The sequence below is a fragment of the Tenrec ecaudatus genome, chromosome 1 (assembly GCF_050624435.1).
Source record: "Tenrec ecaudatus isolate mTenEca1 chromosome 1, mTenEca1.hap1, whole genome shotgun sequence".
NCBI lineage: Eukaryota > Metazoa > Chordata > Mammalia > Afrosoricida > Tenrecidae > Tenrec > Tenrec ecaudatus.
Genome location: NC_134530.1, coordinates 319,035,469 through 319,056,493, shown reverse-complemented (window position 1 = coordinate 319,056,493; position 21,025 = coordinate 319,035,469). Strand labels below are relative to the sequence as shown.

Sequence of the window (21,025 nt, the reverse complement as noted above, 5' to 3'; positions counted from 1 at the left end):
AAATGTTTGAGAATGGTGATGGCAACATATGCACAAATGTGCTTGACACAATGATGGATGGATGGATTATGATAAGAATTGTATGAGCCCCCAATAAAATGATTTTTTTTTAAACCTATCCATGTGGGATCAAAGCAACAACACGAACTAGAAAGATTAGAGAGAACCCTTAAGGAATGACTAATCAGTTTATGTTAATGAAAATGGAACAGCTCAGAAAGGGAAGGTAACTGAGGTTGTACAGCCTGAAGAATGTAATCCTGTCGGTAAGTTGTACATGCAGAAACTGGTGAGCTGGCCTCCGGTTTGCTGTGCGTAGTCTCAACAACAACAAAATAAATGAAATGCAGGAAAGAGGAAAACACAGGGAAATGCCCCCTCTCACCTGTTTGGATGGCAAAATAAGTTTACATTATTAGAAAACAGAAAATAATAACTGCCGGGAAGGATGTGCCCTGACTGGAACTCACATATGTTGCTGACAAAAGTGAAAACGGAAAGCAGTTTGTGCAGTCCTCCAAAAGGAAAGGTAGATTCATTATAAATTCCAAACCGAACGCACTGCCATTGAGTCGGTTCCAACGCGTGGCAGCCCTCTATGTGACCCAGCAATTCCATGCCCAGGCATGTATGCCCACGGGCGCTGAAAACAATGTATGCACACAAAAGCATAAATGGATATCCATGGCATGCTTCCTAACAGTCAAAGGGCTGAAACCACAAAAATGCCCATCACCTGATGGCTGGAGAGACACAATGCAGTCCGTCCATATGGTAAATGAGAAAGGACTCACCCATACCGAACAAGGAAGAACGTGAGAAGTTTGTGCCAAAAGACACTAGTTACAAAGACCCGCACATTCTATGGCTTCATTTATATGACATATCCAAAATAGGAAAATTCACGGAAAAAGGAAAGTAGATTAGTAGCTTCCAAGACATATGTCACAGTAGGGAGTGGGGCGTGGGGTGGGGTTGGGGTGTCGGTTATGGGGTTCTTTTTGGAATGATGGAAATATCCTGGAATTAATATTGGTGATGGTTGTACCACATTGTGGATGTACTGAACCGTCTAGACTGCACACATTACAATGGTTAAATGGGTGAGTTTTATGTTATGTGAATTTCACCTGAAGGGTATGCAAAATAGGCCCCACTGCCCCTCTCCACTATTTACTAGCCTTTAACATGCTCAATGCTAAAGGGCGTACCACTCCCATCCCCATGCCGCCTCTTGCTCCTGATCATTCTGTTTGGAATGCCTCCGTTTTGTTATTTGCTCCCTACTTCGCAGCGGAGTCTGCTAACTGCTGACTACATCAGACATTTTCACCTTCCTCCTTAGGAAATGCACCCAGAATTTAGAGGACCTCATTCCAGCCCAGGTAAAACATGCCCTGAGAGGTAAGTGTGGTCCCTTCACTAAGTTTGGGGCAAAGAGGTACAAGTGAAACTTTTGTCCCGGGCTACCCATGGCCACTGTCATTGTGGACTCCAGGTCATCAGGAGCCTATAGGACAGCGTAGACTGCTCCACGGGATCCCCAAGCCTGTGGATCGCTACAGAAGCAGACTGTCTCAGCTTGCTCCCGCAGCGTGGCTGCAACCTTTCAGACAGCCACCCAAAGCTTAGCCCACTGAGCCACCAGGGATCTTTAAAAGCGCTCACTACATCTTCCTCTCCTTCCTTCCAACTAGGATGCTGGCATGATGGCTGGCCTGCTGGCAAGCATCTCAATCCCAGAGGGAGCCGTGATCAGGGAATCTACATGTGGAAGTCAGTGAAATAGAAAGAAAGGCGGCTAAGTGCCTGCGACTCTGTGATGCTCTATATGAAAATGAGGAAGGCTCTGTCTCGTTTAAGTCGCTGTTAACCTGGAATTTCTCTTATATACATCTGAGTCTAATCCTGATACTTGCTTTCCCGGATGATCCCTGCTTTGATCCCACCATTTTCATAAAGGAGGCATAGGGGTTACGTGTGGGGCTGCGATCCACATGGTCAGCAGTTGGAAACCACTAGCAGGGGCTAGTGACTAGGGGTCACTGTGAAACAGCATTGACTCCGCGGCAGTAAGTTTAAAATGGTTTGGTGTTCAAAAAGCCTTCTCTGAAGACTCCCACTCCTGAGGGATCGCATCCACCTGTCTCAGTCTAGAGAACTTTGAACACACCACTTGTGAAGATTGAGGAAGTTACACCTTTACCCTGGGAAGCCCAATGGGAAGACCGGAGAGACCCTCACCTGCACGGTTCAGTGCCAGAGTCTTACCTGTGGATATTGGGTATGCTTGCGGTGACCAGGATCCCATAGCACATTAACACCAGCACCAAAAGGTGGACAGAGTACCTAGAAGACATAATGGAGCAGGGAAGATACTGAGCACATTTTTGGTTAACATACCTATTGGCTATTCATACTGTCTACTCTATCCCAACCCCACCAAAATGCCAGTGACCAGATAACGCACAGTTATGCCAGAGAAAATAAAGCAAGTCCTTCTGGCCCACGCAATTGAAATTGGTGGCTTTATATCTTGAACTGACAGGCAAAAGCCAAGACATAGTCTGCTAACTACACAGGTTGTACTGTCAGCAGTCTATCCATGGAGGCTTCTGTGTTTGTCAAAGGGTCCTGGGGGTGCTATTGGGTGAGGGCGAGGCTGCTAACCACAGGGTCTGCAGTTCAAACCCACTAGCTGCTCTGAAGGCGGGGGGGGGGGGGCAGGACACCACCTGGTTCTATAAAGATGTACAGGCTCAGAAACCCGCGACAGGGAAGTTGTGAGTTGGAATCGATTCGATGGCAGTAGGTTGGTCTGTATTCTTTTCTCACACGTGTAGTTGAGAATCCACAGGAGAGCGATTTCCCTTCGGAATGCTCTGTCCTTCCATTGCGTTCTACCAGCCCCACCATCAGGGTCCCCAGATCACAAGACTTTCCCTGACGTGTAATTCAGATTCCTACTGAAGAAACAGGAGCACTTTTCCAGCACTCGGAACAAATACCCAAATTCACAGCTTCTAAAAGCGCTCACCCCTGAAACTTCTTCCTCACAAAATGCTGTCTGGGGCATCCGCCAGGCTGACCTGGGAGAGGAAAGCCCTGCCTGCAGGGTCTTCTCTGTCGGAGATCCCCAAGATCTACCTGACCCCATTGTTCTCCTCTGACTGCCTTGTGACTAGCACCAGGGTCTCTGAAAGAAACGCACAGCTTGGAGGAAAGTGCCCCATGGGGAATAAAATTCAAACCTCACAGCATCCTGCTTGGCATGAGCCAGAGGGAAATCCACTAAAATCGAGCTTAAAGGACAAGATCCATGGCACTGACCTCCCCGGGCTCCTCAGGAAAGTGGCTGCAGGTACCTCACAGTAAGTGGAGATGCCTGCCAAGCCCTCATTACTCACAATTAGGGGGGAAATCAGACCCTTGCTATCCTATCCAAACTCAAAGGTTTCCAAGACTGCAAACCTAACCAGGAGCAGACAGCGTCCTCTTTCTCCCTCAGAGCAACCAGCGGGGTTCGAACCTCCTACCTGCAGGTAGCAGCCCAACACCTAACCCACAGAGCCACCAGGGCTCCTCCTCAGCCCGGTGCCCAGGAAATGCCAAGAACGCTGACACAGCCCACCCAGATGAGACAGATGAGAGTTTACGAGGTTCATACTCACCAACCAAAACAAAAGATGACAAAATAGATGCCAAAAACGGTGGCAAACACGTGCCGGACCTGGGGGCTGGTTTTACCAGGACTTAGGTAGAGGCGAAACCAGAAAGCAGCGAACAGAGCAAACAGCTGGCAGGCCACAAAATTCACCTGTGGGACAAAAGAGAGAATGAACGCCTTCCTTCTGCCTCTGAGACTTTTCCCCAGACTTGTCCTTTTGCCGCTGTCTGTTGTTGGTCAGACTTCCACAACAGTGAAGTTCAGGTGTAGGCTTGGCTTTGGCCTCCACGGCGTGTCCATGTGGGAGTGACAAAAGGCTGGAGGTCATGGTAGAATTAATAAGCAATGAGCCCAATTGTCGCTTTCCAACTCTTTCTGACTGGCCGGTGTGGCATGCTCACCCCCCAAACAACATCTGCTGTCCAGCGGACTGAGCCTCATGGTGACCTCATATGTACTGAAGTAGAACTGGGCTTCCTGAGGCTTCTCGTGGCTGATTTCTTGGAAGGAGAGCGTGTCATCTCTCTTCCAAAGTGCCTCTGGGTGCACCTGGATCTCAAATCGGAGACCAGAAGAACTGGAGGCTGCCCCGCTCCCACTGGCAACTGCTCGGAGACGGATCACATTAGAATGTCCAGGGTAGATGAGTGCACAGATCTTAATACGACTGAACAAGTAAATTGTATGACACGGGGAGTATACGCAAATAAAACCATTGGAAAAAAATAGGAAGCTCTGGATAATGTGGAGAAAACCATGGGAAGAGAGTTCAAACTCATAAAAGAGACTGAGCTTACTGGTCAGATAGAGACTGGTGGGAACCTTTAGACCAGGGGTCCTCAAGCTATTTAAACAGGGGGCCAGTTCACTGTCCCTCATACCCGTTGGAGGGCTGGACTATAGCTTAAAAAATATATGAACAAATTCCTATGCACACAGCACATATCTTATTTTGAAGTAAAAAAACAAAGGGAGCCAAAACACCCGGCGGGCTGGATAAATGTCCTCGGCGGGCCACATGTGGCCTGCTGGCCGAAGTTTGAGGATGGCTGGTCTAGGCTATGGCCCTTACTCCAGGTCTGGAACGGAACTGCTCCCTGTCAGAGATAATCAACCATTTAAGATCACCATGACAGCAAGTACCCACGGACAACATTCAGAGGATTAGGAAAAAAGGGAAATGGTAACAGGAAACACGGGGAGGGTGTAGGATGTGCAATGACACATGGAAGGGGCCGCAGTGACTGAGTAGAATCAGAATGTGTATGGATTGTTGAATGTAAAGTGATATCCTGCACTAGAAGCCATCACCTAACTCACAACAGAGAGTTTTTAAAAAGAGACGATGAGAAGTTTCGTGATGAAAAGGGAGAGCTGAAAATCAGGATGAAAACAGGGCCTGGTGTCTCCACTTTGAAAGCCCTCGGGTGATTCGAATAAGCAGGCAAGATGGCACGACCAGGTAACAGTTGCTGGGTTGCTATCGCCAAGGTGAGTGGTTCAAATCCATCAGCTGCTCTTTGAGGGAAACATGAGGCTGTCTGCCCCCATAATGCAGTATGGCCTCATATAGAGGCTGATATAAGTTGCAGTAGACTCCATGGCAGTGGATTTTAAATATATATACTCCTATGAAGCCCTGGTAGCATAATGCATTAATTTGGGGGCTGCTAACTGCAAGGTCAAGAGCTTGAAACCACCAGCAAGAAAAAGATGAGGTTTCATAGAGTTGTAGTTCCAGAAACCCACAAGGTCCATTCTGGGGTCACAATGAGTCTGAATTAACTCGAGGGCAGAATTAACTCAATGGGAATTTGGTTTTGTCTTGAGTATGTGTATAGAGACCTACCAAGGTGCCCCGAAGGAACTGGGCTTTCCCGGAATAATAAGATGACAAGATTGGACAGCGCCCATTGTCGGGCAGGAATGAGATGCAACCGATTTAAAATGAACTCTGAATTTCTGAAGCCATCCATCAACTCAGCCGACCCGGATCGCCTCAGCCTCCTTACGGTCTAAAAACTTGGCTTGCTTTTTCTCCCCAGTCTATCTCCAAAAAAAAATAATACTTCATTGTTGGAAAACTGTCCCTGAACCGGGCACTGAAAACCATCTATCTTCTATTCACCATAATATCATCTGGAGTGGCAAAGTCCCTAGTTTTCACTGCCAGATATTCAACTAGCAGCTCTAGGCAACTCCTTGGTTCATTCAGCAAGGTTTTGGAGAGGACTCCACGTGCCAGGCACTAGGGAGCAGTGAACCAGACACTGTCTCTAGCCCAAGCCCAAAAAAGGAGGAGACTTCCATGCTTCTGGTCCTGTATTGCAAACTGTAGTTTGGATGACGTGGTTTCTCATGTCTCTTCAGATTCTCATGGTCTTGACTTCTACGTCTGACCAGAACCTTTCCCCTTACTTGCTCATGGTACATGCCAAAACTCGAGATGTAGTAGCCAATATAAAGCTCCCTCACACAGAGACACAGCCAACCCCACCACCCTCCTCCCCAGCAATGAGCCCTGGGTGGCTAACTGAATGTTCCCTAGCAAACGCTTCCATGAAAGCACAAAGCAAACACCACTTAGTTCTAGCAGTGGGTTTCTAGCAGAAAAAGGACTGATCTTCAACTGCTAGATGTCCACCTTACAAGGTACAGGCTGCAGCATGATAGGAGTTTCTTTATGTTCGCGAGGCTCATTCCAACCCCCATAGCTGACCGGAGCTTCCACAACCAACGCTGCGATCCAGAGTGGCTAGCTCCCACAACTGCAGTCACAGATAGCAGTCTTCCCTCGCTAAAGGGTCCACAAACATTGCCCAAATCTCATTGACATCGAGCCAGTCTGACTCACAGCAACCCTGGAGGGCAGGGCAGACCTGCCCCTGTGGGTTTCTGAGGTTGTCACTCTTTACAGGAGTCTTGTCTTTCCCCCTCGAGGAGTGGCTGATGGCTTTGAACTGCTGATCTTGTGATTAGTAGCTACTAATTAGCACACATTAGAGGCCACTTCCTATTGGTCGGTGTGTTCCACTGTGGTGGCTTGTGTGTTGCTATCATGCGGAAAGCTATGCCACCGATATTTCAAATACCAGTATGGTCCCCTACGGGAGACGGGTTTCAGCAGAGCTCCAAGACTGATGCAAACTAAGAAGCAAGATGTCATGATCTATTTGAGAAAGCCAGCCAGTGAAACGCTTAGGGAATCACAACAAAAGAGTGTCTGACTCACTTGCTGTAGACACATCATCAGGAGAGATCAATCGCAGAAGGAAGGGGGGCATCAGGGTGGTGAAGTGGAGGGCCAAGTCAACAAGGACAACGGAGACCACAGGTGTGATGGACTGCTACCAAAGCCCAAGCAATGGTCTGGACCCGTCAGTGAAGGTGGGGATGACGCCGATCACATTTCATTCTGGTGTACATGCTGTTGCCCTGAGTCCGAGCCTACGTGCTTGCTGAGCCCCCATCCCCATCTGTGTGTGTGTGTGTGTGTGTGTGTGTGTGTGTATTTATGGTGTCAATGCTGACTCCTAGCAAACCCCTGTGGGTTTCTGAAGCTGTGAGTCTGTACGGGAGTAGAAAGCCCAGTCTTTCTCCCTCAGAGCTGCTGGTGGTTACTGCAGCCCATGAGGACCACAGGCCAATTTTGGCTTAACCACACCACCACCAGGGATCTATATATATTAGAAATACATGCAGGCATGTTTTATATTTGATGTATGAAATTTGATTCAAAGTAATGCAGTAGGGATGGGAAGAGTCACTCGCTCCCAATTACGGATGATTTTTCCCTGCAGGTTACACTTGGAAAAAATCTAGGGACCTTTTAGTCAGATCTGGAGAGGGACACTGTGCTACTGGCTTCTATGAGATAGAAGTCAGGCATGCTACAGCAAAACAGTCAAAGACGTGCTGGGCAATCCCACAACAAAGTGTTTTCTGGCTCAAAAGGCCAACGGTGCCATCGCAGCCGAGAGACCTTACTTAGTATGTACATAAAATCAAGTTGCCATGAGTTGGGAATTACGGAAGGTCCATGAAAGTCCATTACACGAATTTCTCCACCATTGTGTATATTCGAAATGGTCCGCCAAAAAAGGATGGTCTGGTTTGGTTAACTGTACAATTCTGGAAAGCAAATCACAAGTGGAAGATCACACAGGTTTTAGACCTGACAGTTCTACGCACTGGACACAGAGAAGGTGTCGTGATTCATACCAGAAAACCAGACCCAAACTCATTGTTGTGGAGCTGGCTCCAACTCACAATGCCCCTCTCGGGCAGAGCAGACCTGTGCCGGTGGGACTGCAAGGCGGTCGCTCTTTCACAGGAATTGTGAACTGTACTCTCCTGTGGAGCACGTGGGAGTTAGCCGGCCTTACAGTTAACAGCCCAATGCATAGCCCCCCGGGCCACTCGGACTCCTTATTCCCACTGGAGGAACACACTATCAAGAGAGGGAGTGACGCATATGTTTAGAAATAACTGTTTTCAAATAAAGGGACATGGACCACCTTTTGCAAAACCATCGATGCCTATTTACAAAGAACTATAATAAATATATGAACAAATGTGCTTGATGCAATTGAAGTTTGGATAGGTATAAGAGCCCCCCCTAAAATGATTTATCAATAAATAAACATGAAGGAGAAAATATCACTCCTCAATGATCATCCTCAAAGCAAGTCTTTGTGCGTGCCCATTGTATGACCAAGTGGTTAAAAGCAGAGACTCTGCATACTGGTAGAGCCAGACAACCAGGCTTATTTAAAACAATCTGCTTCATCCCCTACTAGGTTGACCAGTTTACAAACTGGTTAGGGAGAAGCAAGAAGGGGGGCTGGGGAAGCAATTTCTTCATAGCTCAGCAAGTTGATTCTTATGCGCTGCTCGCAATCCGGGCAAAGTGTTATGTATACGTAGAATAATCGTGTTAATGGCAATTGCTTCTAAGTCCTGGATACCCTTTCACGTGTAGGAACCCTATAGGACAGCGCAGACTGCCCCCTTTGGTTTTCTGAGGCTGGATATCTTTATGGGAGATGGGTGGACAGCCTCGTCTTGCTCCTGTGGAGCAGTTAGTGAGCTCGAATTCCTGACCTTGTGGCTAGCAGTCCAGTATGGAACCCACCTGCCACCAGGGCTCCCGCCATAGATGCAAGGAGGCTTCAAAAAGCTCGGGGGAGGAGGGGGAAAATAGAATGAAATGATAATGGGATATTTCACAAACTAGTAGAAAAGTGGACAAAAATCATGTGCAAAAAATATCCACCTCAATATTATATCCAATAATATTTCATTATATCTGAGAATGAAGCCGTAAGTAATCTAAAAGTTTGGTCATTGGTCAAGACACGGTAGCATATCTGACAACTCAAGGATGCACCCCGCCACACATCCCTTCTATCAAAGTGACCTGGTTGTCAGGTGGCATTTGAGCTATTTCAGGAAATCGATCCATTCGATGATAAACAACTAAATGTTCCCCAAATGCTGAGGCACCATATAAATGGATGTAGACAGCACAAGCAACCTAGATATGAAATTGATTACATGGCAAATAATTAACAAATGAAGATTAGATTAGGGTTTCAGTTCTGAGCATCCCAGTTGGCAAAAGGCTCTGGATGGCAGCGCTGGTCCCTAATCCACTTGTAGGGGTCCCACATGGATAGGGCCTCCCTTGAATTCTTTCTGATGATTAACCAAGGGTATAAAATCATCTTGCCCTCTAGCAGAGTGCATTTGAAAAACAGATTACCTCCTCCCATCTCCAGTCAGCTCAGGAAAGGGCAGATTCTCTCAGGGACTTGCCTGGGTGTGTCCTTGATGGAGGTCACCATACTGGAGACAATACAGGGGGCCAAATGGTCCTGAGTCATACCCTATCAGTTGTTCCCTGCCTGCCTTGGTCAGAAAGCCCTGGACCAATTCTAAACCTTCTAACATAATGTACGTGTCTCAATCATGACCCTAGTCACGAGATGTCGAAGGGATCAGGCATCCTAAGAACCAAAACAAACAACCATTTTGATGCAAACAGAATGGAGACCCAAAGCCCATCTGTACAATTGGACATCCCTCACAGAAGGGTCACCAGGAAGGGATGAGCCAAACAGGGTGCAGGATAGCACCGAGGAAACACACAACATTCCCTCTAGTTCTTTAATGCTCTCGTTCCCCACCCCCACTAACATAAACCCAGCTCTATCTTACAAGTCTGGCTAGACCAAAGCAATGTACACTGGTACAGAGAAGAGCTCTGGGCACACAGAATCCAGGACAGGTAAACCCCTCAGGACCAATAATGAGAGTAGAGATTCCATGAGGGTAGGTGGAAGGTAGGGGGAGAAAGCGGAAACTGATCACAATGATCAATGTACACATACACACACCCCACTCCAAGGGAACAAACAACAGAAAAGTGGGTGAAGGGAGACAGCAAAGGTGGGGGAGAGAGGGAGAAAAACAGGAGCTGATACCAAGGGCTCAAGTAGAAAGAACATGTTTTGGAAATGATGATGGCAATATATGTACCAATGTGCTTGACACAATGGATGGATGGATGGATTGTGATAAGAGCTGTAAGAGCCCCCATCAAAATGATTTATTAAAGTAAAAAAAAATCATGGCCCTGTTCCTGTTTCTGTCAGCATGCATGTACCCATGATATATTTGATCTGCCACCAATCATGAATTTGTGACTGTTTCCTGTGTTCCAGGCCTTATTTAACCAGCATCCCAGCTGCTGCTACTTATTCTTTTTCTCTCTTTTCTTTTCCATTTTAAAACAATCATCTTATTGGGAGTTCTTACAGTGCTTCTAACAATCCATACATCAATTGTATCAAGCACATTTGTACATATATTGCCATCATCACTTCAAAAACAATTTCTTTCTACGTGAGCCCTTCATAGCAGCTCCTCATTCCCCACTCCCTCATGAACGCTTGATAATTTATCTTTTTTTTTCATGTCTTACATCAACCGCTGTCTCCCTTTACGGACTTTTCTGTTGTCCATCCCCCTGGGCGGGGGTTATACTCCGATCATAGCGATTGGTTCCCCTTTTCTCCCTCTTTTATCCCACCTTCCCCTTAACCTAATGGTATTGCTGCTCTCATTCTTGGTCCTGGGAGGTTAATATGTCCTGGATTCCCTGTGTTTCCAGTTCCTATCTGTATCAGTGTACATGCTCTAGTCTAGTTGGATTTGTAAGGTAGAATTGGGGTCATGATAGTGGAGGAAGCATTAAAGAACTTGAAGAAAGTTGTATGTTTCATCAGTGCTATACTGCACCCTGACTGGCTCATCTCTTCCTTGTGACCCTTCTGTAAGGGGATGTCCAATTGTCTACAGATGGGCTATGGGTCCCCACTCTGCACTCCCCCCTCATTCACATTGATATGATTTTTTATTCTTGGTTTTTGATGCCTGATACCAGATCCCATCAACACCTCATGGTCACACAGGCTGGTGTGCTTGTTCTGTGTGGGCTTTGTTGCTTCTCAGCTAGATGGCTGCTTGGCTTATCCTCAAGCCTATAAGACCCCAGACACTATATCTTTTGATAGCCGGGCACCATCAGTTTTCTTCACCACATTTGCTTATGCACCTGCTTTGTCTTCGGCGATCATGCCCAACTGTTACTTCTCAGACACTATTTTGACCTCGTGCTAATGGCCGTCCTCATCTGGATGAAGTGTCTATGCCTTTGTGTTGTCTTTGTCCATTTTAAGACTTCAGAAATGTTCTCAAATCATATTTGAGATCGGGGTCCCTTTAGTACCCCAATGGAAGACATCAGCTCTGAAAACAAGTTCACTTTAATGAGAAGCAAGCTTTGGATTGACAGAGAATGGGGAAAGTAACCAGGTGGGTGGCCAACAAGGAAACGTGTGGCCGCCACGAGGTACTTTAATAAACCTTTCCCGTTGAAAGAAGCGCTGTGGGAAGCTTTCCTTTTCGGCTGAGTCCCTCCTGCAAAGCTGCGTTTTCATCCCTGATCCCAACCACTGGCTCTCCATACTCATAGTACTGTGTAGGCCCTCGTGCATAAGCAAACAATAGACGCCAGCTGTTTCCATCAGTGCGCCTCAGCAAGGCGGGCATGGCCAGGAGTCCACAGTAAGCTCCCTGTTGTGTCGCCTTGGCAAGATTTCAGAGTCACAGCGAGGAAATAAAACACCGCGGCAAGATAAAGGGACTGTCCCCACGTGGGTTGGGCGTCTTACGGTGAAGTCTAAGGTTCTTTGTCCTTGAAGGGGCTGCGAGAAGGCCCAGATTTGGAGGCTTCTTTCTGCCCTCCCGCACTGTCCCAGCAGAAAAACCAGCTTCGCCGAGCTCCGAGTCAAGGGATGCAGCCAGGCTATTTTTAACCAGGAATACATATGAGCCACCCAAATGATTTCCCCTAACATCGAGGTTGACCAGTTGCTCACCAAGGAGAAGCAGCCAACTGCCCTGCCCTGGAATGCTTCTTTCGGCAAACACTGCCTTATATGTTGCAAGACAAAATCAAGCTACTTAAAAACCATTCCTTACTGAAAGGCAGCCCCCATCAGTCCTCCTCCTGCATTGTCTCCTCCGAATTAATGTGGCTGGAGAGGGGTCCTGAAGGAGCCCCCGCCCCTCTGCCACCAAGAACAAATAGGGGGTGTACTAGGCTCTGCAGCATCTCTGCACCTTCAGAGAGATCCTTGTAATATGTTGATCATGAACTCCTTGGGATGTTAGGAAGGGAAAAAAAATGCTTTCCAATCTGTAATGAGCCCATTTCCACCCCCCCCCCCCAAGTTATGTGGACAAGCAAATGTGATTTCAGATGGAAACCAAACAAACAAAAATGCAATGTGCATAGGTTTAGAACCAAATAAGCTTTTTATTGATAACAGCCCCCATGACGCACTCCCAGCCCTTTCATGGCCAAGCTTCTGTTGTGTTACCCCATGTGAATACTGATTCTGACTCATAGGGACCTTAGGTCGGACACACACAGACAGTTCGGGTCCTGCATCCTCCACCCAATGACCCTCAAATTCAAGTCCAGCATTTTCAGCTATTGTTCCAGTACCCTGCTTCACCGAACATGATATCCTCCACCAACTGCTCCCTCCGGATGATATGGCCAGATCCAGGGAGTTGGCAATGTTTTGCTGTGATTCATATGATTCTCGTGAGTTAATTTTTCGAAATATACTGACAGGCCTATCTTGAGTGAGAACCCTGTTAAAACCTGTCAGCCAGGATGCCCTTGATGGTAGGTACTTGACACATCGGTGAGATTGCTTCTAACATCATAGCAACATGAACGACATGCAAGCCACCACATCATGACAGGTCAACAGAGAGGTGTTGGGATCCCGACAACCAATGCTCGTGTGCAATGCTCAGGGAAAGCCCTACATAAATTATTCAGTTCAGTCCTCACAACGGCCCGATGTAGTACCTTGCACCCATTTTACATATGCAGAAAACCAAGGGACAAAACATGTGAGTGCGATGCCTGACGTCACAATGCTGAGTGACAGAATCAAATTTGAGTCAAAATTGAGCTGCTCACCTCGAGGTCAGCTGTTTGAAACCACCAGCCACTTCTCGGGAGAAAGATGAGGCTTTCTACTCCCATCAAGAATTACCGTTTTGGAAACCCACAGGGGCTGTTTTATGGGGAGAACATGTGGAGGGGATGGTTCCACCCTCCTTTTATCCTGACCCCTCTCACTTACCTCCTCGGGGAGGGGAGGAACAACCTACCCTGCTGGTAGACCAGAGGAACCTCTGAGCATGCAGAGCTTGGGCTCTTGGACTTCTTTCTTTGGGAGCCAGCTTGTCCTCGGATACAGCCATGCTCTGCCATGCTGGCCTCTCCCAGGAGAGTCCTGTGCTTGTTGCCCGACAGTACCCATAATTGGTTGGTTATAACACCAATCTCATGCAAGAGTAAAGGGCTGGGAAATGTAAGCCAATCAGCTTTACCACTAATAAAGATCATTTTTTTTATCACAACCTGTCTGTACCTTGGCTCGAATTTTGAAATGGGTACCATATCCAGTAGAGGAAAGAAAGGGGGGTAGTGTTGATTGTTTCTCAAGACTTCAAATATTACAAATGTGACATAATTCACTCAGCTACTCTCCCTCTTTCCAAGTGGTTTCCAATCCTTGCTATTACACCACCATTAAAAACAAAAAATTTGTGCACACATCCTATGTATGTGTAATTTTACATTCATAGGATAAAGTTCTAGAAGCCGGGTCAAATCTTCGAAAGCTGGGACTTGTGTAACATGGACACCTGTCAAAAGCAGAAGGCTTGCAAGACCCAGAAAGCAAGTCAGTCTACTGGAGGTCCAGTTCAGGTTCAAGTTTGAATACATATTGCCACTTGCTTCCCCTGAGAAGCTAGGGTGCCCCCTCGCAGCTTTTTGTAATCTTACTCCCCCAGGTCTTTTTCTAGGCATGCCTCTCAGCACTGGGCGTTGTGAACCTGTTTAATGGTTTTAAGCAGATGGTGAAATAACACATTAACCAGCATTTGCCTTTTCCAGACTACTAGATGAGCACCTATTCACCTATGATGGGCTTTTTGGTCAATGAGTTTATTGGCCACTGGACTAACATTTTCATATATAAAAGAGGACTACCGTTACCCAGATAAATTCAGCCACACCGTTTAATCCAGGAGCCCTGGTGCTGTAGTCAGTTATGTATTGGGTTGGTAACCACAAGGTCAGCAGTTCAAAACCTCCAGCAGCTCTGCAGGAGAAAGATGAGGTTTCCTACTCCCGTAAAGATTGGCAGTCTCATCAACCCACAGAGGCAATTCTACCCTGTCCTGTGGGATCGCTGAGTCAGAATGGATTCAATGGCAGTGAGTTTTAACCTTTCCCTGAGGGGTGGTAGACTATAAAGTAAGAGTTCCTAATAGTTCTCTGGTTAAGTGTTGAGCTGCTAACGAAGAGGTTAATGGCTGGGACCACCAGCAGCTCCTCGAGAGGAAAGGCCTGGCCATCTGCCCCCACAAAGATTAAGGGGGGGGGGAGAGAAGGGAAAACATGAGGAGCTGATACCAAGGGCTCAAGTAGAAGAAAATGTTTTGAGAATGATGATGGCAACAAATGTGCATATGTGCTTGACACGACGGATGTAGGTCTGGATTATAAGAGTTGTACGAGCCCCAAATAAAATGATTTTTTAAAGGAAAAAAAGATTATAATCTGGGAGGGGAGAGGGCATGATAAGATTTCAGGAAGGCAGGATGAGAGATGTGGGGGGCAGGAAAAGAACCACATATATGGAAGTTTTAACAGGTTATTGTTGTTGATTTCATTTCTTGAGATGGGCTGTTTAAATGTAGTGTGTTTCTTTTAAGCCATCCCCTACAAGAAAAATTACCCCCAGATTCCTTATCCATCAAACGGAAATAGTGATCTAAATGATTAAAAAGAGAAAAGGGGGGGGGGGCAGGAAACATACAAGTGAAATGGACTTGGAGTCGTTAGAGACAAACAAGTTCATTTCAAAAAGATGACAGCCTAGGTAAACCTGTGGGGCACGTCTTCTACATCCTCTGGAGTCCCTAGGAGCGGGAATCTCCTTGGCACAGCAGAGCAGATTCTGAAGGACGCTACGTGGCACCACATCCGGTCCCTAAATGAAAACCCGGAGAACACCAGAGGGAGCAAATTCTGCTCCGACCCACATGTGTTGGCCATGAATCTGACTCCGTTGGTGACAGTTGGTTGTTTGCGGGGAAGTATTGAGTTAAGAGCACAAGCCCTGACATCAGATTGCTTGTGGTGGAATCCCATCCTAACTCACCGTCGGGCTGTACAACCTGAGCCAAGCTATTCGACCGATGGAGATGGAATACACCTGTGCTCATAGAATTAACAAGCTCCTCAGAAGTGTAAAGTAGTTAACTTTGGTGCCTGTCCCCCCATTAAGTACTCAATGCATGCTTGATATTACTATCATCTCTATTGTTCAATCACAGTCCTAAGGCGAAAGTTCAAAGACATTTATAGATAGCCTATAAATGATGAAAACCCTCTCGATGCCACCTAGTTGATTATGACTCATAGGGACTGGATTGAACAGGATAGAACTGTCCCTATAGGTTTCTGAGACTACGACTCTTCATGGGAGTCGGAAGCCTCGTCTTTCTCCAGAGGAGTGGCTGAGGGGTTCAAACTGCTGACCTTGACAAGCAATCTCGGATGACCTAGTAAATGAATGCGAAGCTCCTCCAGACTCAAAAGAACTGTGCTCCTGGATGTTAAAGGTGAAAATGCAATTAGTCCATCTTCTTTTCCAAAAAAGACGGAGGACTCTCACTGGGCTTTGAGGAGACTCTCTTCCTTAGTCTAACTTTTTTTATTTCTTTAATTTCGGTTTTCAAACTACATCTAAAGTAGTAAACTTTTTAAAAAATATATAAACCCAACCAGCATGGATATGAGTCAATTCTCTGAGGGGATTTCAATAGTTCGTGGAAAAATTACAGTATTTTTTCATTCACTTTTTCCCCCAGGAACTTTTTAAAGCCCCTTCACATTACAGTACATGTTATCTTCTTTCTCATTAAAGTAACAACTGACAGAAGCATAAATGCACGCAATGCATGCTTGTTTCCTATCACTAAGGAGGCAGTGAGTGCAAATATCAGCAGTGTCTTCCCCACGGGGTAAAATGAAGAGGTTAAGCAAGGTTATGTGCTTATTATAAACACGAGAGAGGGAAACAAGTCTCCCAAGACATTTCTTTTCCCAACAAACTCCAGTGCCTCCTAAAAAACATCAACAAAAGCCTGGCGTCAACAATTTCTTTCCTGGTGGACTCAAGTGAAAAACAAAACAAAAATCACACCAAAGAAAGTGCCCTCCCCGCCAATGGATAGTCTCCCATCACCAATAATACCTCTTGCTGTTTAAGAGGCAACCATGAGTGAGATCCTTGGGGATAATGGAAAGTGCCAGACCAGGGCTCTCTATTCTTATGCAACACCCCCGGGAGTGGGACCAATTATCTCAGCATGGGTTGGGAAATTCTCAACTGTCTCAAAACAAAATTAATTTTAATTTAGCTTAATTTGAAAATAAAACACACAGCCATTTTGCCCTCCTAGAAAAGAGATCTTATGGGGCCAGAGGGGCTGGGTCTGAAATGCTCCAAGTCCAAGATGGCGGCCATTGTGCCTTGGAAGATAGTCATATGGCCGATTCTGTCTGCTCCCTAGGAACTCGGCTATTTTAAGCTCCTCTGGTGTAATCCTGCCCTCCTCTAAAAATATGTGCATACAATAGAAGGAAAACACTAATGTGGACCAAGCATCAAAGTCGTCTCACATCCCAGCTTTAACACCAGACCAGACAACAATTCTCCAATGTACAAGTCGTCTCGCTCGCTTACTCTCTGATGCTCCCTGACATCAAGTTGTCTCTGACACATTGCAACCTGCCTGGAGGTTCCCGAGCCTGCAGCTGTTTTCAGGAGTAGAAAGCCCTCTCTTTCCAGAAGAGCAGTGGTGGTTTAAAACTGCCGAGCTTGAAGATGGCAGCCCAATATGTAACCACTGCTCCACCAGGGCTCCTTGTACAAGTCAGCGGTAAATAATCATAGTAAATAGTCAGGCAGCCTTTTCTTTGGTTTGTATTCATTCTCACACCTTTCTGTCCTTCCACAGCATCACAGGAGAAAGGGGGCAGATGTATGTATATATTTTTAAGAGAAGACTAAAATGCTCAAAGAATCCCTAAAACCATCCTCCCTCCCTTCACTTCCCGTTCACGCTGCAAACCACAGCCCACTTCTGACACTCTGCAACTGCACTGGCCAAGTCACCAGCTCTCTGCTCCTTTCTAGATGCTGAGGGGAAATCCCCTAACAGCCCCTCTCGCTAACGCTTGGCTCAGCTTGTTGTGCTGCGCACGTTCTTCTGGATTCTTCTAACCTCTCACAGCACTCCTTGTCCTCCCTGGAGAAGTGCTCCCCGTACCCACTCCTCTGGGGACCACCTCCAACTTCTCTTCCCATGCCACCTTCTATGCAAAGTCGCCTCTCCGCTCCTGTGGCTCCGAACACTGTTGACTTTCCCCCGTCGTCTCCAGCCCAGATGTCTGTCTGCCTTCCCAGCGTCGTCTATCTCCCCCTCTCTCTTTGCGTCCTCCATGGACTGCCTAATGGACAGACACTTGGAAGCAGAACAGCCAGAATGGTTCTCAGAGGCAAGGATGGCGAGAAGGAGAAGGCCCTCCACAAGACGGGTTGACACACAGTGGCGGCAACCGTGGGTTCAGGCAGAAGACACTTGTGAGGATGGTGCAGGACCACGCGGTGTTGTGCACAGGGTCGCTATGAGTGGGACTCACACGACAGCACCTGACAACAACAACCACAGAGTGCCTACTGGAATCCTCACTTGGATAAACCACAGACATGGAAATGTCACCATGTCCACCCCAGAACTCATCTGTCCCTTCACCTCCTTCCCCTCCCAGTTCTCTTATCTAAGGCTGGGGTCACTCAACCATCCATTTCTTCAAAGCAGAAGCCCCCCAAATAAGCCAGCCCCCACTGCCATGGAGTCCAGTCTAACCCATAGCAAGCCTATAGGGCAGAATAGAATTGGTCCTTAACGTCTCCAAGACTGTACACCTTTATGGGAGCAGACAACCTCCTCCTTCACCTACACAGAGGCTGGTGGATTTGATCTGCCTACAGTGCAGACAACAGTCCAACACCAAATCCACTGTGCCACCAGAGTTCATTTCCCAACTCATCAAACCACAGCCATGGAGCTGATTACCACTTATAGAAACCTTATACAGTGTTTCTAAGACCATAAATCCTTACCAGACCAGATACCTTCATTTCTCTCTCACAGGGCAGCTGGTGGGTTTGAACAGGTGACCTTCTGGTTAGCAGCCCAATGTCTCACCCACTCAAGCTACTGCTCATTTCGCCTGGACAAGTTCAACAGTCACCTAACTAATCTCCCTGGCTTTGACCTCACTCACTCCTCTCTCCTAATTATTCCTTCCAATCTCAGCCTAGAGGTCACCTCCTCCATAAAGACCTCCCGACTGCCCAAGTCCAAGGTAGGTGTCCTGATGCCAACAGCATTTCTCATATCTCTCATCCTGATCGACCATCTATCTAAGTCACGGCCGTCGAGTCCCTGCCAGAAAAACTCTTAAAAGTTAATCTACTATTGCGATCTTAAAATTCCATTAAGAAAAGAAAAAAACAACCACACGGATTAAAACAGGTACTTAAAAGATACCACAATTTAATGGGAATATTTCATCACAAAGAATTAGTGACTCATTTGGAAAATATCTGAAATGAAGTCAAAATACATTTGGCTGCTTGTGGGTAGAAAGATGAGAGAGATTTAAATACGTGTTCAACTTAAGAAGAGACGGCAGAAGTTGGCCAATTTAAAAAATCTGAGGCTTGCGTGCTGGCTTATTTAATGCTGGTAAACATTGAGGACTTCAAAACGCAGCAAAGGGAATGAGACGAAACTGCCCAGGACAGAGAAGGCATATGAAGAGAAAAGACAAACATGACTTGGTAACAGCCCTTTCTTCACAAGCAGTTATACGACTCAGAGGAGATCTCAGACTTGACAACACACCGTAATCTGTAAGAATTCTGGAACAGAACATATACCAGTATTTCTCCCGATAGATTCTAAGTGTTTCATAGACAGAAAGCTAGGGACTTACTCTGTGGCTCCTCATCACTTCGTGTGGCAGTTAGAGCTTATGTCTTCTTGGATTGGAAGGGACATGTAGGTGTGGGCATCCAACCTGTCAATCAGGTCACAGCCTGATGATGCCTCCTTGGGGGTGTGGCCTTTCTTTCTTTCCGGCAATTAGTTATGCTGCATTTATTAGGTTAGAGATCTCTTCATTCACACCACCCAGAGATCGTTTCCCCCACTGCTCTGTGGTTTGTTCATTCTGGAACCGACCTGCATCCCAATCCCACTGCTCTCTTCCTTGGTAAAACAGCCGTATCTCTGCCCCGAAGGCCGTTGTCGGGGTTAAAGGAATTAATGCACGGGAACATGAATGCTTCATATACTGCAGCCAAGGCTGTGGGGTTGTTTTTATGGCCACTATTATAAATGATTACAATTACATTAACAATGGTCTCTTTACAACGGAGGCTTTAAAGGGTCCTGCCATAATGACCATTTAGAGGATTATAAAGAGATCTGGCTTCATAGTATCAATAAAAATAATGGGGAGAACTTTGAACAGATATTGCATGTTGGAAACACTAAATCAACTCTGTGGCAGTGGGTATTAGAAAATCGAAAATTTGTTTTCACCAGGCTAGCAGGCTCCCTCCAAAAGCTAAGCATAGTTATTCTGCTCTCAGGGGGGAGCGCAGCAGACTTGGAAGCCCAGGCTCAGGCAGTGTACAGCAGCTTCACTGTAGTTTTCTTCTCAACAGCCCAAGTGCCCACCTAGAGATGAATGGAGAAGCCAGACACGGTGCAGGCCTACCATGAGGCATAAAGGGCAAGAAAACCCTATACGTGCCTTGGCCAGTCAGTCGCCAAAGGACAATTACTGTGTGTGACCTCGCTTATGTGAACTATCTTAACCTGGCACATGTATAGCAACTCAATTAGTGGTCCCCAAGGTGGCCGGGCAAAAGGGGCACATTACTGAGGAAACCTTCAATGATCTGTGAATAGTGACAGACAATTTGGCAATGGACAAAAGTAGTGGTGTTATTAAACCCTGATACCAAACACCAAAAACCAAACTCACAGCCATCAAGTTGATTCCAACTGATAGCAACTCTACAGGACAGTGTAAAACTGCCCCGGGAGTCTCCAAGAGTGTAAATCTTTACAGGAGTAGAAAGCCTCATTTGCTTCCTGTGTAGGGGTTGGTGGGTTTCAACTGCTGACCTTGCAGTTAGCAGCCCAGCACACACCCCAGTACATCAATAGATATACTCAGTGTAGGTTCCAAGAGCTGAAAGACTTACATCATAATTAGTGTATTACACTAATCAATGCCACTGAATGGGCCATTTAAAAAATGTTGAATTGGCAAATGTTGGATTATATAGATTTTTTTAAAACATTATTTCTTTTTTTTTTTAAGTGATTGCCAAGCCAAAGTCTCTACCCTGAAGAAAACACTAGTAAAGACCAAGTCACCGTTTCAATAGTTAAAAGGCTAATGCTTCATCTGTCACTTTTCTCCAGGGACTCGGCCTTTGACCTACAGGAAGCTAGCTACCTTTTTTCTTGCTTTATTGTTTTCTTGCTTTTTTCTCATTGCTGTAAGTAGCAACCAGAGGGCTTTGGGTCTACCATGAGAAA

At 46.4% G+C, this 21,025-nt stretch overlaps 1 protein-coding gene across 1 annotated transcript in view; it reads right to left on the bottom strand.

Annotated features, from left to right (window-relative positions):
- Window positions 1-21,025, bottom strand: part of MBOAT1 (membrane bound glycerophospholipid O-acyltransferase 1) — a 175,009-nt gene that overhangs the window by 89,876 nt on the left and 64,108 nt on the right. The window contains exons 2-3 of the mRNA XM_075533406.1: window positions 3,672-3,817; window positions 2,272-2,349 (exon numbers count right to left, since the gene is read on the bottom strand). Coding sequence (XP_075389521.1) covers window positions 2,272-2,349; window positions 3,672-3,817 — 224 coding nt within the window. The remainder of the gene's footprint in view (window positions 1-2,271; window positions 2,350-3,671; window positions 3,818-21,025) is intronic.